The sequence below is a fragment of the Aphidius gifuensis genome, linkage group LG6, assembly GCF_014905175.1.
Source record: "Aphidius gifuensis isolate YNYX2018 linkage group LG6, ASM1490517v1, whole genome shotgun sequence".
NCBI classification, from domain to species: domain Eukaryota; kingdom Metazoa; phylum Arthropoda; class Insecta; order Hymenoptera; family Braconidae; genus Aphidius; species Aphidius gifuensis.
Genome location: NC_057793.1, coordinates 10,055,464 through 10,073,123, shown reverse-complemented (window position 1 = coordinate 10,073,123; position 17,660 = coordinate 10,055,464). Strand labels below are relative to the sequence as shown.

The following is a 17,660-nucleotide window of genomic DNA, read 5'->3' as shown; positions in this document are numbered from 1 at the left end:
AAAATTATCCAAACATTTGAGCGTGCGTAGTATTATTTCATTATAAGCTATACTTAAAAAATTTAAAGGCTCTCTCTGCATTTTTTATTTATGCTGGTAATCCCTTAACACTGACTCTTATTTACACGCATATTGTTCAGTAATCAAATTTTTTGACCTGTAACATCACAAAATGTCTGCTTTTTATTAATTAAATAGTTCTATAATCAAAAAAAATTTATTAAATAATTTCAATTTATCATTTTTTGTCAGACTTTAATAATGATAAGTAAAAAAGAAATCAGTCATGCTGAGGAAAATCAACAACTCTTTGACGATGTCGACCAAAAAAAAGATGCCATCAACTTCCTGGATAATTATTCATTAGCAGAAATATTCATGCTTCTGCCAATACCAGATAGAATGGCCATGGAAAAAAGTTATTATTTAAATGAAATTTTACTTTTTTTTTAAATTAATGTTAATGTTTTCATTGATCATTTCTACAATGTGATATTTTTTTTTTTTTTAGTTTGTCCGAAATGGAAAGAAGCCTGTAAACTTGCTTGGTATGATATCAAAAAATACAAATGTAGCCATACAATTGATCGTGCTCATAATGACCAGTTGCTGACACAATCATACGTCGAAAAATTATTATTATTCTGTGGTATTTATATAAAAGAATTGTCTCTTTCGAAAATTTGCAACTCAAGTATGATGCCAATGATTGGTGAGCACTGTGAAAATTTGACAAGACTTGAATTTGTTCATAATGGTAAATTAAAATTTAATGCCAATGGCTACATTGAAGCGTTTACGAAATTAAAAAAATTAAAATACATTGAAATACAATTAATTCATATGGATTGGTGTCTTAGAAGAAAGTTTCCTTGGGAAGCAATCAATTATCTTCCAGAAGAAATGAATGAAATTCATTTACTTATTGGACAAAGCCTCTCCAAAGAAGCAGTGTTTTTTGTGAGTTACCTTTTTCGATAATAACATATAAATTCAATGAATTCATTTAAATTATACAATAAATTATTTTTTATAATTTTTCAGGATTTAAAAAGATTTAAGAATCTTCAGAAATTGACATTAATTGGGTGCAATCTGAATAAAATTCTTCAAGCAATATCAGAAAAAACAACACTTAATTATCTCGACCTGGCATACTTTCGCCTGACCAAAAAATGCACATTTAATATTGAACATGTATTCAATCAACTTGTGAACTTGGAGCATGTCAGCATTACAATTGACAAATCTAATCTGAATGTCCCCAGTTCTATTCTTAATACATGCAAAAATATACGACATCTTTATTTACCAACGTTGAACATTGAACTGCGACCTGAAATTTCAATCGAAAACCGGGAAAACTGGGAAAACTTAAAGAACTTGGAGCATCTTACTATAAGTTGGAAAATAACTGATGAAATTGCAATTAAACTTGTCAAATATTGCAAGAAATTAAAACACTTAGATATTTCAAAAATGAATACAGATGTCATAGAATCTGCCTTGCAAAAATTGACAAAATTAGAAAATCTTGAATGTTTGAAAGTTGGTCCCATACATAACTTCAGTGGCGAAACAATAGCTGCAATATCAAATAATTGTAAAAAACTTAAAAATCTGAAAATGAATGGCAGGTATTCTATGATTTGGGCTCTTGAACAACCTCGGCCCTCATCGGTTCTTAATTATTTATTAAAACTGCAATATCTTGAACAACTAAGTTTGCCATGGACGACGATAAATGAACTTGACGAGAAGAGTATAATTGCTATTGTTGATACATGTAAAAATCTGATGAAGCTGAATTTAAATTTTTGTAGGAATATTACTGAAACAACTCTCATTGCTTTAACCAACTCTGAATCATTAAAAAAATTAAAGGTTGCTTATATTGATAATGTAACAGACAATTTTATCTCCAAATTGAAAGGATTAAAATATTTGGATTTTAGGGGCTGCAAAAATATTACAGATGCTGGTGTTATTCAATTGATAAATAATTGTCCCGATCTTGAATATCTTAATATTTACAATACTCATGTTACAACTGATACGATTATTGGTGCCTCTGAAGCAACTAAAAATCGTAGTAATAATATTATTTTGTATCTATGCGTTGAAAAGATACTCAAAAAATCGTTCAAGTCACTAAATAAATCTATATGGTTGGCTCTTGATCTTTATTCTTGAAACATTAGACTCCAATTTAAGTTATTATGAATCCATTTGATCAATTAATTTAGCGCTTTTATTTGACTCAATTAAAACGTAATTTCATGGTTGTAAATAAAAAAAAAACAATAATCAGCTCAAAAAAATAATCAGTCTTCAATTTATTTTTCATCTTAAAATAAAACATTATATAGGTATATATATAATCTTGTAATATAAATTATTTGTTGTTTAAAAAAGATAAAGTATTGTTTAAATACATGGAATTAAAAAAATTTCTGTCTCTTCTTTTTTCATAGTCTTAAAATAAAAAAAAACATCATGAATATCTATATTACAATTTACAGTATTATCCAGTAAATAAAAAAATCTGGTAACGTTTGTTGAATGTGTGGCCTGCGTTACCGATGAAAATCAAAAATTTTCAATACTCTGGCTAGTCCATTAAGGTTGTTTGTAAATCGCATGATCGGGCGACTTTTTTGGGTCTCAAGGGTACCTATGAAACTACGTTAAAAAAAAATATTTCAGCGCCCTCCTATGCATAAAATTTTTGTGCTATACTGATGCGTCTTTCGTTGTATATGTTTTGGCCGGCCTGTATTTACACACACTAACACTACCCCAGCAGCAAAAATTCAGATCGTGAAACGTCCTTCGCCTTTACTACCCCCACAAAATTCGTCATATTGTATGTCATATATTTCGTATGTTGTTAAATAAATAAACATTTAAATAATGTCGAACCGAATAAAATTCAAAGGACGATTTATTAAAAACATTATAATTTATCAATATATATTTATTAATGCACATTATATAATCCTTTGAATTGTTTTGAACGATTTGTTGGTGTGTGTGCGCAATATAGGAAACAGAGAAAAAAAATGAGAGAGAAAGCATCTGGTGTTGCCATTTCTACATTTTTAATGTGACGTCAGTCGGCTGACAACAATAAATTTCAAAACTAATTAACTAATATCTTTTAAACGGTGAAGAGGAATTAATAATTTTTTTCCATAATTTTTAATTCTACAAAGTACAGAAAAAATCAAAATTTAAATTATAAGTTTTAAAATACAAGTGCAAACGTACCTATATCCTATGTTTTTGCGTGTTAAAGTTGTCAACTTTGACACTAATTATCTGAATTTTCGCGAAGAGGAAAATTACGAAAAAATTCCACAAAATAGATAATTATTTCATTTGAACATTGAAAAAAAAAAATCGAAAATTAAATTACGGGAAATCCATTTACAAACAACCTTAACGATAAATCATTTAAGAATTTTAATTTCAACGAGATACATTTTTTTTTTTTAAATTTACGCAAAACTAAGGTATCGGCGTATGATGATTTTTTAATTTTGATTAGACCTTGTCAGAACTAGCGGATCTGGAAAGGAAATTGTTTCAGCGTTGTTTGCTACGTGTTTCTATACAAATGACCGGGTTTAAGCTCTTTTCCATACTCTCAATAACTTTCTATACTTTTTCAGGCCTCAAGACTTTATCGGTATTCAAAATTTTCATCCTGGGATCACAAATTTTAAACATAATATGTAGGTGAACGTTTTACAGATAAAATTGAAACTCATTGAAATCATATTTAAATTTTTATAAAATAAATGATGCTATTGATCTTTATATTTATATTAGTTACAGATATAAAATAATATGTAAATTAATATTATTCTCATTTTTTTTATTGCATTTATTACCCAGATAGAAATTATAGTCAATTTGAGGTCACTTTTTGACTTCACACGTTAATTTGGTACGAGAAGTCAAAAAATTTACTCTTATTTCTACCTGGGTAGTATTATTGGTAATAATAATACTATAATAGTAATAATTTATTACTAATAATAATATTTATATTTATATATTTATTGATTAATCTATTAGTAATAAAATACCATAACACACATGAATATTCAATTTTTATAGAATCAGTTTTATTTCACAAAAGTATGAATTTATTTGGACTTAATCTGAAATTGTGAATACTTTTACAGTGGAAATTATTTTATAATAGCTTTATGAAATTTTGCTGTCAATACAGCAAAATAGTTAATTACATATAGTTTCTTATGAATATAAAACCAACCGTTTAGATGTAATTTTTGATCTACAAGCTTCTTTAAGTACTTTATCACAACCATGTATACGCAAAACAATATTATTTTTACGATATTTGGTTGCTTGGTCGGCAGCAATAATGGTATAAATTGTCATATGAGTGTTACCGAGAAAAAGACGTTTAAGATCTGGACAATTTTTTATAAATTGAATAAAACCAACGTCAGTAAGTTTTTTACAATCGTTACACTCCAAAGAATTTAATCCTTTTAATTTCCTTAGAAAACTGTCTGTAACACATTTGAGTTCCCGAACACTTAATCTTCGTAATGATTCTATACTGGTTATGGAATTGAGACCTGCTTCAGTGATGTATTTGCAATTACTTATATTCAAATACGCGAGATTTTTACATTCATTAGCAATCGCAATAAGACTACTGTCTTGAAAGTTGTTCACACATTCTATATTCAAATATTCAAGATATTTTAATTTTGATAACTCATCAAAAATACTTGCAGGAGGAACTCGATCATCATGATCATCATCACTATCATCATCAGTGTTATCATTACTATCATTATCATAATCCCCACCATCGTAATCATAATCAAAATCATCATCATCATCATCATCATAATCATAATCATAATCATCATGATCATCATCATTATCATCAAGAATATCAATAAATTCATCATCATAATCATTAGTCCATGTAATCAGACGTTTAAGTTTTTTACAATTGGTTACAATTGTATTAATTGATTCGATATCAATCTCCCATAACGGATATTCCAAGCATTCAAGATTTTTTAATTCTGCTAATTTTTGCAAAAAATACATTTCAGTTTCATATTCCATGTGTATGTTCTTCAGACTCTTGCAATATTTCACAATTTTAAAAGCTAAATCTTCAGTGATATTCCAATTTAGAGTGAAATCTTCCAACTTCTCAAGATTTACCCAGTTTTCAGGTAAAATATGACATGATTCACCAGTTGACCCGTTGAAGTATCTCATATTTGGACTCGTATTGAACATAGTACATGGGGAATTTGAAGTAATTTTTTCCCAATTATCTAAACAATAGAAATGTTCTAAATTTACAAGCTGATGAAAAATGTAATTTTCTTTGAACATGCATTTATCAGTCACCAAAGATTTTTTAAGATCAAGATAAACAAGTGGTATTTGTTCAGATATTTGTTGTATAATTTTGTCTAAACTACAGCCACTGAGCGTCAAGCTGTGAAGATTTTTATACTTTTTTAAATTCTGAAAAATGATTAAAATTGATTTAGACATATATTGAGGTAACATCCAATGGACTCATTTTCAAACTAATAATCATCAACAAGTACTTACGAAGAACACTGGTGTCGTCTCGGTCGTGGTTTTTGGATGATACCCAGGTAGGAGTTCTCGGGCTTGAACAACTGTGCCAGGCTTGTGCGAGGGTCGTGTATCGAGCCTGGGGAGCACAGGCTTGACACAAGCTTGTGCCCATTGTTTTCTCCGGCCTTACACGAGCCTCGTTAACACAGGCTTGACACAAGACTGTCCCCGTTGTCTTTAACCGGCCTCACACAAGCCTCAATAATTCAAGCCGGTGTCAAGCCTGTGTTTTTTGTTTTCCCCGGCCTCACACGAGCCTCGTTAACACAGGCTTGACACAAGACTGTCCCCGTTGTCTTTAACCGGCCTCACACAGGCCTCAATAATTCGAGCCGGTGTCAAGCGTGTGTTTTTTGTTTTCCCCGGCCTCACACGAGCCTCGTTAACACAGGCTTGACACAAGACTGTCCCCGTTGTTTTTAACCGGCCTCACACAGGCCTCAATAATTCAAGCGGGTGTCAAGCCTGTGTTTTTTGTTTTCCCCGGCCTCACACGAGCCTCGTTAACACAGGCTTGACACAAGACTGTCCCCGTTGTCTTTAACCGGCCTCACACAGGCCTCAATAATTCAAGCCGGTGTCAAGCCTGTGTTTTTTGTTTTCCCCGACCTCACACGAGCCTCGTTAATACAGGCTTGACACAAGACTGTCCCTGTTGTTTTTAACCGGCCTCACACAGGTCTCAATAATTCAAGCCGGTGTCAAGCCTGTGTTTTTTGTTTTCCCCGACCTCACACGAGCCTCGTTAATACAGGCTTGACACAAGACTGTCCCTGTTGTTTTTAACCGGCCTCACACAGGTCTCAATAATTCAAGCCGGTGTCAAGCCTGTTTTTTTTGTTTTCCCCGGCCTCACACGAGCCTTGTGTCAAGCCCGTTTTACCAAGCCTTACACGGGACTTGACTTGTGCATATATTCAATTAAAAAAAAAAAAAAAATTAATTAGATCTATAAATTGTAAATAGACATTTTAAATAAAAATTATTAGGTTTTGACTATCGTGCCAGGCTTTTACAAGAACTGTGTATTGACTCTCGAATAAATTCATTCATATAAAAAATTTTGACTGACTCCTTCATGAATCCCCCGTGGTCGACTTGATAGAGCATTGGAGTTCCACGTGAGAGACTTAGGATCGATCCCCCGTTACGCCGTTTATTTTCGTTCATATAATCATCGTTAATTCAAATTGTATCGCGTAAAAAATAATAATGTCAAATTAATAAATTAATAATAATTGTTTATTTATATTTTTTTATAATTTTTTTTGCAAGCCGGTGTCAAGCCTGGGAACACAAGACTGTGTCAAGCCTGGGAACACAAGACTGTGTCAAGCCTGGGAACACAAGCCTGTGCCAAGCCTGATACACTAGTCCGACACCAGTAAATACATCGTGAACATTCCAGACTTGACACAGGCTTGTGTCACAGGCCTGACACAGGCCCGAGAGCCGGGTAATCAGGCTTGTCCCAGGCTTGTGCCCGTCGTCACTTCCTACCTGGGTATAAATGAATTTCATTAATTTCTTCTGGGAGACTATCAAGTATTTCAGAATTCAAGTTCGAGGTCTCATTATATTTCAAAGGAGTTGCTTTTATTTTGATGTATTTCAATTTATCTAACTTTTTGAAAGCTTGAATGTAGTCATCAGTATTGGCTTTTGATTTCTGGTTGAATACGAACTCAAGTCTTGTTAGATTTTTACAGTGTTCAGCAGCTATTGGCATGATACTTGAGGTGCAAATTTTTGAAAGAGATAACTCTTTCAAAGAAATACCACATTGTAATAATAATTTTTCAACGTATGATTGTGTCAGCAACTGGTCATCAGGTATGGGCAGCAGCGTGAATATTTTGGCTAATGAATCATCATCCATGAAGTTGATGATATCGATTTTTTTGTCAACATCATTAGAAAGTTGATGTTCTCTCTCAGCATAACTGATTTTTTCTGTACTCATTATTATTAAAGTCTAAAAATAAAAAAAAAAAATCTATGTCTAATATCATAAATTTAAATTATTTAAGGGAGTACCTCCACCGATTAGTTTTCTTATCGATTCTTTAATTTTTGGATATGTAAATCTTGAAATTCCCCTGCATCTAACGATCTTAATTTTGTAATTATGACCAATCTGGTTTTCGAGATAAGTAATTCTAAACAGGTGAACTTTTCAAGCAGTTTAACATTGCATGTATAGGGATTTCTTTTTATTTTTTTATATTTTCAGTTCTAACGCAAAAACGGTTTTTGCCAATTTGATAAAAAATTAACATGTCAAAATTGATATAGTTTAGAAAATTTTGAAGAAAAAATAAAACGTTTGTCCAATCCCGATTCAAAGATATTGTTAATTAAAGTGTAAAAAATGTATTAATATTTGACATAAACAGTAAAGCCGAGTGGCAATGATGCGTCGCGCGCAGCTTTACACCTATCATATATATCACACACATTCATACATACAAAAATAATCTAATCTATGGAAATAAATTGCAATTTTTTTAAATCAAATTTTCCTATTATTTCTAAACATATTAACTATTTTAACGAATCTGTTATCAATACTTTTAACCTTTTATCAAAGTCAAATTCGACAGCTGTCACAACCACAAGCATCATACATTTGCACACACACAAGTATGTGGGATTGGTACAGTATCAGGCAAAAACTTTAAACTATAATATAGACTTTTTTTTCAATTATCACTACGCTGTGAACGAAACTTTTTATTCCGGTTCTCGCGGAGGTACTCCCTTAATGAAATTTTTTGAATTTAAAAATAATAAATTAATGAATAGCTGAAAGATACTTGATTAAAATTTTTATCACTGTATAGATGACAAATTTATAAATATAAATACATAGAAATTATTTTGTAAATACCTTTTTGTGTGAACTAAAAATGTCAAATGTTTTAGAATTTTACTTTTTGATATTATCAGTTGGAGTATAAAAAGTAATACAACTAGTCACAGTGATGCACCTTGAATGCACGTAGATGTTGGAAACTGCAGTGCAGTGTCGACTGGTGCCGACGGTATAGTCAAGTAAGGAAGGGATTTTTCAAAAATATGAGAGAATGTAAAAATCAAAAATACCCTGTTGTGGTGGCATATGGAAAAAGTTAAATCATTTTGTAGGCAGTGAAATACCATTGTGTTAAAATCTTCACGTGCTTGAATCAGTGTGCATTTCTAAAACTGGTATAGACAGGAATATTTCAGTCGAATTAACTCAAAAAATCTACATGGAAATATTACCTTGTTAAATACATTGTATATTTATTAATTATATTTACCGTTGACAATAATTTGAAAAAACTTTTTTCTTTCAGTAAATATCCCGTGTATATAGGAATCGCCAAGCATGGAAACATGGCCATACACTGGCCGATAAACGGCAGCCCATGATTGGTAGCCAAGCAAGGGCCATTAATGGGATATACTTGGCAAACGATCGGTCCATTATTGTGTTGCCAAGATTGGCAGTCTTGTCTTGGCCAACGTCTGGCCATTAATTGGCTGGCCATTTAATGGTTACCATTCATCGGCCAATTCATGGTAAATGCATTGCTGGCCATTTAATGGCTGCCGTTCATTGGCCGATCCTTGGCAAATTCATGGCTGGCCATTTAATGGCTACCGTTCATCGGCCAATTCATGGCAAATTCATGGCTGGCCATTTAATGGCTGCCGTTCATCGGCCAATTCATGGCAAATTCATGGCTGGCCATTAATGGCTACCGTTCATCGGCCAATTCATGGCAAATTCATGGCTGGCCATTTAATGGCTACCGTTCATCGGCCAATTCATGGCAAATTCATGGCTGGCCATTTAATGGCTGCCGTTCATCGGCCAATTCATGGCAAATTCATGGCTGGCCATTAATGGCTACCAACCATCAGCTAATTTTTGACAAAAAAAAAACAAGACAATAGAAAAAAAAAATTCAACAATGGAGCATTAAAATTAAACGAATAAATAAATATATTTGTATTTGAATAATCATCTTCAAAAAAGTCTACCAAGTCTACGAGTGAACTTAATTACTACAAGTGAACAAAAAACTTCCGAAATATATATATCGCGCTCGTGGCTCAGTTAGTTAAAGCATAGGTTTAGTGTAGGTTTAAGTTTTCAGTCGAGAGTTCGCGCCCGGTGAGAGGCAGGAAAAAAAAAACATTTATTATAAAAAAAAACAGAGTTGGACTCGATAATCTATATATGCAATTGAAAAAAAAAATATTTTTTTTATTTTTATTTATAAAAAAATTGATTTCGCAAGTAATGGGCCAATCTTGGCAAATTTTAATGGGCCAATCTTGGCAAATGTTAATGGGCCAATCTTGGCAAATGTTAATGGGCCAATAATGGCAGCCAATATTAGAATGGTGTAACGCGCCAGGCCCGGCGTATGAGTGGCCCATTAATGGCAGCCCATTAATGGCAAAATTTCGCCATGCATCGGCCGTTGCATGGCCGTGTTGTAGTCTCCTACACGGGATATTATCGAGCTAATATAATTAAAATTTACTATTTTTGTCGACAAATCAATTTTGGTATTATATAGTTATATATTTTGAACCGGTCTGACAAATAGTCATGAAAATTAATATCAAACAGTTTAATTAAATTTTTTATAGAAGATTCTTTAGATTTTTATATAATTGCAAGTTAATTGATTTTTTTGTCTTTGATTCCATTGTTTGTTTTACATTTCTGAAAATATCTAGACATATAAAAAGACGATTTATGAGAAGAAATATTTTTTTTAACGAAAAAAAAAACTATTATTATGTTATCTTGGTGAAATAATTTAAAAAAAAAAAAAAAAAACAAAACAAAAAGGTTACTCAGCCGAGAAAATCAGGGCCTAAACGATTTGAATTGTGAACACAATAATTAAAAATCCCCCGTTTTGGCGACATATGGAAAAAGTTTAATTATTTTGTATAGAGGCAGTGAAATAGCATTTCGATAAAATTGTCATGTGCTGAAATCAGTGTGTATTTTCAAAACTTGTAATATAAAATTCATAAAAGCTGCCTAAAAATATTATTATATCGAGGGGGAAGTCACTTGTGTAATCTGGTGTACATCGAGAGAAGAATCTTCAATAATCTCTTGTAATCTTACAGAAATGATTACGAAAAAATCGTGTAATCGATGTAATCTAAGGTACTCTTGTAATCTTTTATAATCATCAATAATCTTCAAAAATTTCATGTAATATTATTCCACATAACAAAAATTCTAAAACCATATTAAATTTTTTTTTTTTCAAAATTACGAAATAAATTTTCATTATGATAATTAAAAAGAAGAAGGAAAACAATTAAGGAACAAATTAATTCAAATTAATGCTTTGATTTATTTTTCATATTAATAATTATTCAAGATTTAAATAAAAAATCTCTGCATTAAAATGACAGATGCAGGTTATGTTTGTCATTTTCATATAATTTCATACTTTATTGTTGATGTGATTTGTTAAATATTACGTTTGTTAAAACTTGACATCTTGGGATTAATTAATTTATTTTCAAAACGTCAGTCACACCAAAGCTGATCTCAACTTAGACTGACTTAGAAAATTCCACACAATGCCATGTAGATATACCGAGGCACACGAACAAGACCGAGTCTTACCGATAACACCCGAAAATCAAATTGTTGTGCAGCACTGTAATATTTGCCTTGAAACTGGACAATATTTATTGAGCAGCCGAACAAATATTATTAAGCAACACAACAAATATTATTGGATGGTAAAAATTGTTGTGCAGCTAAATAAAATTTGTTCAACGATACAATAAAATTTGTTGTAGCACAACAAATTTTGTTTAACGATAGAACAATTTTTGTTGCAGCACAACAAAAAGCGACAGGATAGGATTTCGCCTCTAGTTTGTTGTGCTCTCACAACAATTTTTGTGGTTTTTTTTTCTCAGTGTACAAGTTAAATTTTATATGAAAATCAAAAAAAGACACTAAACACACTTAAAATTGGAGATAGGCCTGTTTATTTTAATAGGCTCAGCCGCAGTCTTGAATTCATCGGCGAAAAAAAAAAAACGCTCATAACTTACGAACTAAGTAACCAAGAGACTTCGTACTAGGCTCAAAAGAAGGGCATTAAAAAACTCTATTGCCCGCGTAATAGGTTTTTTGCTCTATTGATAATAGTTTTCAATCAAAAAACTAAAATGTAAATTTTGAAAAAAAATTTTTTCTTACCTAAAAATTTGTGGTGTCCAAACTATCCATCAGAGAGTATTTATCACCAGAGTTTTTTGTTCGTAATCCTGTTTTATATTTCATTATTTTAAAATGATTATTTATGTAACTTAAAATAGTACATACGTTTTTATGTGAAAACTTTACGAGTTATAAAAACGGTGCAATAAATAACTCGACGCAAAATCATAGTAGAGACTTCGTATTAGGCCCAATTTATGTGTCTCAAAAAACTCTATCGCCCGCTTTGCGGCATTACTTTGCATTTATAATAGTTTTTGAGAAAAAAAAAAAAAAAACTAAAATTAAAAAAAAAAATCCTGATATTTGATTTTTTTTTCTCGAAAACCGTTATTGAGAGAAAAAAAAACCCCAAATGCCGTTACTAGATTTTTTCGACGTGCATAATTTGAGCTTAATACGAACTCCTTATCTTGATAACAAAACTTATGGCTCGCCGAAAAAAAACTTAAAAACGGTGCAATGAGTAACGCTGGCCACATGCCCCAACAAATGTTACCAGGTCTTTTTAAGATTTTTTTTTTTTAATTGTTAAACTTTAACAAGGGTTTTTTTGTGAATTAAAAAAAATATGTAGATTGTTATTTTTGTTTTTTTTTTTTATGAATATCTGTTGTATTTGTCATTAATAATTTATAAAAATCTATACAATTTAATCTTAAATATAAAGCTATTTTAATTTAAAAATATATGTAGTTTGCGTACGAATATATTCAGAGTACTTAGACAGAGTACTTATTAGTAAATAAAATTAATAAATTCATCTACATACAAAATTATAAAAAATATTAAAATAAATAACAATTTTAATCATCAAGTTCATATGAAAATTGATGCTCTTTAAATGCACATTCTGTTGATAATTTTAGTAAATTCATTTGACAATTTGTTTCTTCAAAAAATTCTACAAGATTAATACTGGTATATATTGTCAATGGAATATTATTTTTCCGTTGATTTGTTAACATCGCAGCTATTTCAAATATTCGTGATGAAATTGGATTTTGACAAACAACTAGCTCTTCTAAATTTGGACAATTCTTCATAAATTTTTCAACATGTTCATCATAAACTCTGTATGATTTAGCACAATTAAGATATTTCAATTTCATCATTTCAACTGGTACAGCATTTTGCACATCTAAACTGTTAACAACAACTAATCTTTCAAGATATTTTAGTTGCGCAATATCATAATATGCACGTTCACTCAAATTACATGAATAACTCAAATCTAAATGTTGTAAATTTTTGCAATTAAATACAATACTTGATATCAGTGTATCATCAACACTCGTAACATGATTAATACGTAAACTTTCCAAACATTTTAAATTACCAATAAGTTCAATATCATAAATAGTTAAATTTTCTCCATAAGATATATCAAGTAGCTTCAATTTTTTAGCATCTTCAGTTAAATTAACAATAACATTTTTATCAACATTTGAAACGTTATCAAGATTTAAATTTTCTAAATTATTTAATCTACCAATTCTTCCGAGTACGTATGATGATATTAATGAACAAGAAGCAACATTAAGATGCTTCAAGTATTTACAATTATCAATGACTTTTGTTATAAATTCATCATCAACATTTGAACAATGTTTTACATCCAAATAAATAAGTGTTTTGATTCTTGATATACTGTCATACATGCCAATGCTAAGACTTGAATTATTAACATCAAAATGTTTTAGTCTATTTAATCTTGGTAATTCACTTATTAAATTTTTTTCAATATATTTGATTGATGATAAATTAAGATGTTCCAAGTTTATCAAATTGAGGATTGGCATTTGATCATTCAACTTACAACCATGTAGATCCAAGTAAACCAAGTTTTCCATTTTACAAATTTCCATCATTGCTATTCTTTCCAATTCAAAATAACGAAGTGTCAAATCCGACAAGTTTTCAAATTCTTTAATAATCTGTAATAATAAATATAATATTTATTATTAACAAGTTAATTTATTAACAAGTGTTAATATATAAATATTTTCTTTTCATAAATAAGTAATAAACCTACCAATGAAAAATCTTCGGCAAGTAGAATCATCATTCCATTCGAAGTATTACTTTGAAGATATAACTCATTTATTGCTGGATTTATAGTACGTAAAAGGTAATAATACATATCAATGGCATTTTTTGGTGATGAATTATCGATAGTTGCTGTATTTTTAAATATTTTTAATTTGTTTAAATTTTTCAAACCATCTTCCAAATGTTTTTCTTCGAATTTATTTAAATTTAATTTGAAATTTAAATTAACAACATTGATACAATTGTTGTTGATATATTCAATGACAGATGAATCACATGTATATTCTGTTATTGTTAAATGACTTATTAAATCAGAATTGATCCATAAACTTTCCGGAATCTGAAGACTTGTCAGAATATTTTCAGTTTGATTTATCCATTTTGCGATGTCGATTTTTTTTGTTTTGTACGATTTTTTTTCATTTTGCCGTTGGTGAAAAACTAAAGAATAAAAATATACATTATTATTCACTAGATAATAATTGACAATTTTTATGAAAATTAATTTTTTTCATTCAAAAAAAATTTCCACTAGTAAAGTTCTTTGACCAAGAAGAAACAACTAGTATTTTTCTAGTTACCAGTGGAAGACTGAGTTGTTTCTATAGAAAAACCTGCCATAGAATATAGCGACAGTTTTCATGAAAACTGTCACCGTACTCTGTTGCCGGTTTCTCTTTGGTAACTTAGATTTAGCAACTATGGTCAAAAACTTTTCCAGTGGACAGCAGCCTTAAAAAAAAGTTAACCCCAAAATGACCACGTTTTTATAAGGTATAAGGTATAAGGTGTGTCCATTTTACCCTCCTTTTTAATATTTATCAAATTACCAATTATTTACCTTTATCAATTATTATCTTGTCAGCTAATGGTAGGAATTTAACCGATTCCAGAACATCCAAGGATAGACAATCAACATTTAGGTTTTTCTCGACTTGATATTCATCAAAATGATCAGCATCAAATGATGCAATTTTTTGGCGTTTTCTTGGATTTTCGTATTCCATGTTTCTTTTATTTTTAAATAAAGAAATAATTTCTGAAAAATAAGTTAAAACAATATTATAATATTGGTATAATAAAAACATATTAATCTTGGAGTAAAAAATAAAAAAAAAAATAAAAAAATATGGCCTCGTGGCAACGACCACGTGGCGAACAATGATCATCTACTTGCTAAAAATGATATTTAATAAAATAATAATAATTTGTACTTACAATTTGAATAGTACTGCTTTGACTCAATTGATTATTGATAAATAATAATCAATTATTATAACAATTTTAATAAATAATTAAAATGAATACTTGCGAACGTCCAACCTAGTCCAACGGTAGTTGATTTAACAATAGCTGATATCGGTTGTCTAGCCTCACTATTTATACACACTGAGCTGCACTATCCAAGATGGCGGTGAAACTTTCGGCTATTGTGATTGGTCGATTTTTATTATAAAACTTGCAGCACTCTCTTAATATTTTAGTTTTTTGAACTATTCTACTATTTTGGCTATTTTATTTAATAAAAAAATAAATAAGAAATTTTTACAAGCATTAATTTAAGGGATTTCGTCGATTTTTTAAAACGAAGAGTAAGACAACATTTTTCCTCTGATTTTCGTCTTTTTCGCACTCATAGAAATATTGTGTTTCTCAAAGTCATCCGCGAGAGGTCTCTAGTGATTTTTCAATAATTCCTCGTAAAAAACAATTTTTTCATACTTTAATTATTAATTATGTTAAAAAACTAAGCTCCAAACCTCTTTTATTTTTTTTCTATACGTTTTAGTCCGTAAGTTGATGGTAAAAAAAACTAGACACAACCTAATTGGTCAAATATTTGTTCAGTGGTAGTTCTTGAGTTCCAAAACACGTTGCACCTACTTCCTACCGTTCTGATTGGTAACCGTCCACAGGTAAGCCAGGTAAAAATCCGATAATTCAGACAGCTCATAATTACTTAATTTTTTGTTTAATACTTTCAATTTTATTATATTAATTTTATTTTAAAATCCCTACCAAATTCATTGGTAACCCACGGAGATATTAATTTTTGAAAGTTGAAAAAAAACACGAGTTATTATTATTATTTTTAACGTGCCTCATATACACAAGCATAGGAAGCATCGGCACGTTTTCACTTCTATTGAAAAAACGCTCTCACAGAAAACCTTTATTTTACTACAGCTTATACTTTTTTTAATTACAAAAATAATTTTAAAAAAATTATCGGTTCCTACCACGAATTTTAAAAGTTATTGATTATTTAAGACGAAAATTTAGGGTCAAAAACAGTCAAAAAGTACCAGGCGAAGCATTGAAAATCTGCTGAAGTAGTATTAGTGTGTGTAAATACGAGGCGCCCTCACTCATACTTCTAAAGACGCGTCAGTAAAGTATACAAATTTTAGACATTAGAGGGCACTTATTATTTTTTTAAGCTATGGTTACAAGGGTGCCTCTTTGAACCCAAAGAATTATCCTACCTTGGGATTTACATACTGCCTTAAAGATAGAAATATATTATATAATTCAAGATACCCCGTTTTGGTGGCATATGGAAACAGTTAAATTGTTTTCTACACGGAAAAAAATTTTTAGCTGTAGCCACGAGGCATTGGATAGTTAGTACAAAAAAATAGATAGTTGATTTTAGCTTTAACAACGAGCTAGATAGCTGTCTCTCCTATCTACGGCTAACTAACCTTTGGATAGTTAGCAGAGGATTGTTATTTTGGCAATCCACATTTGACAAGTTACTATTCTTGTGAAAACAGCGTGCCTACTCGTTACATTAGCTATCCAAAGCCTGACAAGCTGGTATCGCTGTAGTAGCTATTTAGGATTGCGTATATGCATAACTATAAGTATACCTATAGACATACGAAGTAAAAACAATATATTAATGTACATTTACTAATTTTTAAAATTATTATCTGATTAATTTTATACTAAATTTGATGCACCAAATAAACGCCAACTTGAATACAAAATCTTATGCTAAATTTTTAATAACTATATGGATTATTTTAGTCATTGTTAATAATAATTTGGTGCATCTGTCAATAAAGAGAGGTTATGAACACAACAGTTGTTGACATTAAGATTATGTCGAACCTAAAGAGCTGGTTAGCCACGCTAGCTATCCAGCCGGCTGGAATAACTAACCGATTGTCTTTTTAATATATCGGGCCTGATTATTAAATCAACTATTTAAACCATTCATATATCTTCTTGTATTAACTATCCTGTTTGACTATCCAATGCCTCGTGGCTACAGCTAAAAATTTTTTTCCGTGTACCAGTTTTAAAAATACACTGATTTTAGCACGTGGAGATTATAACACAATGGTATTTTATTGCCTATACAAAATGACCTCTTTCATATGCCGAAACAACAGGGTAGTTTCAATTATTATGTACCTAGATATTTTTATAAATTTAAGATAAATAATAAAATCATCGACCATGTGCTTCATTCTTAGAACAGAAAAAAAAATGAATTAATTAACGATTATATAAAAATCTAATCTAATCTGTTTCTGTCGATAGTAATATAGTAATTATAATTGGTCAAATGGAAATTTCAACTAATATTGTTGATTCATACGTAATTTAATTTATATATAAGTGATCAATTTTCAAATCACTCAGTAGCAGCCTACCGAGATTCATTTGTTAATTTTAC

At 30.3% G+C, this 17,660-nt stretch overlaps 2 protein-coding genes across 2 annotated transcripts; one reads left to right on the top strand and one right to left on the bottom strand.

Annotated features, from left to right (window-relative positions):
* The first annotated feature begins 261 nt into the window (after positions 1–261).
* Positions 262–2,193, top strand: LOC122859810 (SCF E3 ubiquitin ligase complex F-box protein GRR1-like). The gene is made up of 3 exons (XM_044163496.1): positions 262–418; positions 512–960; positions 1,045–2,193. The coding sequence occupies exons 1-3, from the start codon at positions 262–264 to the stop codon at positions 2,191–2,193; spliced, it is 1,755 nt and encodes a 584-aa protein (XP_044019431.1).
* Positions 2,194–4,266: 2,073 nt separating this feature from the next.
* LOC122859808 lies at positions 4,267–14,979 on the bottom strand. The gene is made up of 6 exons (XM_044163495.1): positions 14,814–14,979; positions 13,956–14,101; positions 13,482–13,857; positions 12,829–13,154; positions 5,102–5,535; positions 4,267–4,831 (listed from the first exon to the last, which is right to left on the bottom strand). Exons 1-6 carry the CDS (start codon positions 14,977–14,979, stop codon positions 4,267–4,269), a joined length of 2,013 nt encoding a protein of 670 aa, XP_044019430.1.
* Between the last annotated feature and the right edge of the window lie 2,681 nt (positions 14,980–17,660).

Excerpts from the sequence above, each read along its gene's own strand:
- LOC122859810 (XM_044163496.1), top strand. The coding sequence starts at position 262 with ATGATAAGTAAAAAAGAAATCAGTCATGCTGAGGAAAATCAACAACTC. Across the intron at positions 419-511 it reads TAGAATGGCCATGGAAAAAA|TTTGTCCGAAATGGAAAGAA; the intron begins GTTATTATTTAA and ends TTTTTTTTTTAG. Across the intron at positions 961-1,044 it reads CCAAAGAAGCAGTGTTTTTT|GATTTAAAAAGATTTAAGAA; the intron begins GTGAGTTACCTT and ends ATAATTTTTCAG.
- LOC122859808 (XM_044163495.1), bottom strand. The coding sequence starts at position 14,979 with ATGGAATACGAAAATCCAAGAAAACGCCAAAAAATTGCATCATTTGAT. Across the intron at positions 13,155-13,481 it reads AACAAAAGTCATTGATAATT|ATTTGAGTTATTCATGTAAT; the intron begins GTAAATACTTGA and ends TACAACATTTAG. Across the intron at positions 4,832-5,101 it reads ATGGAATATGAAACTGAAAT|TAATGATAACACTGATGATG; the intron begins GTATTTTTTGCA and ends TGATAATGATAG.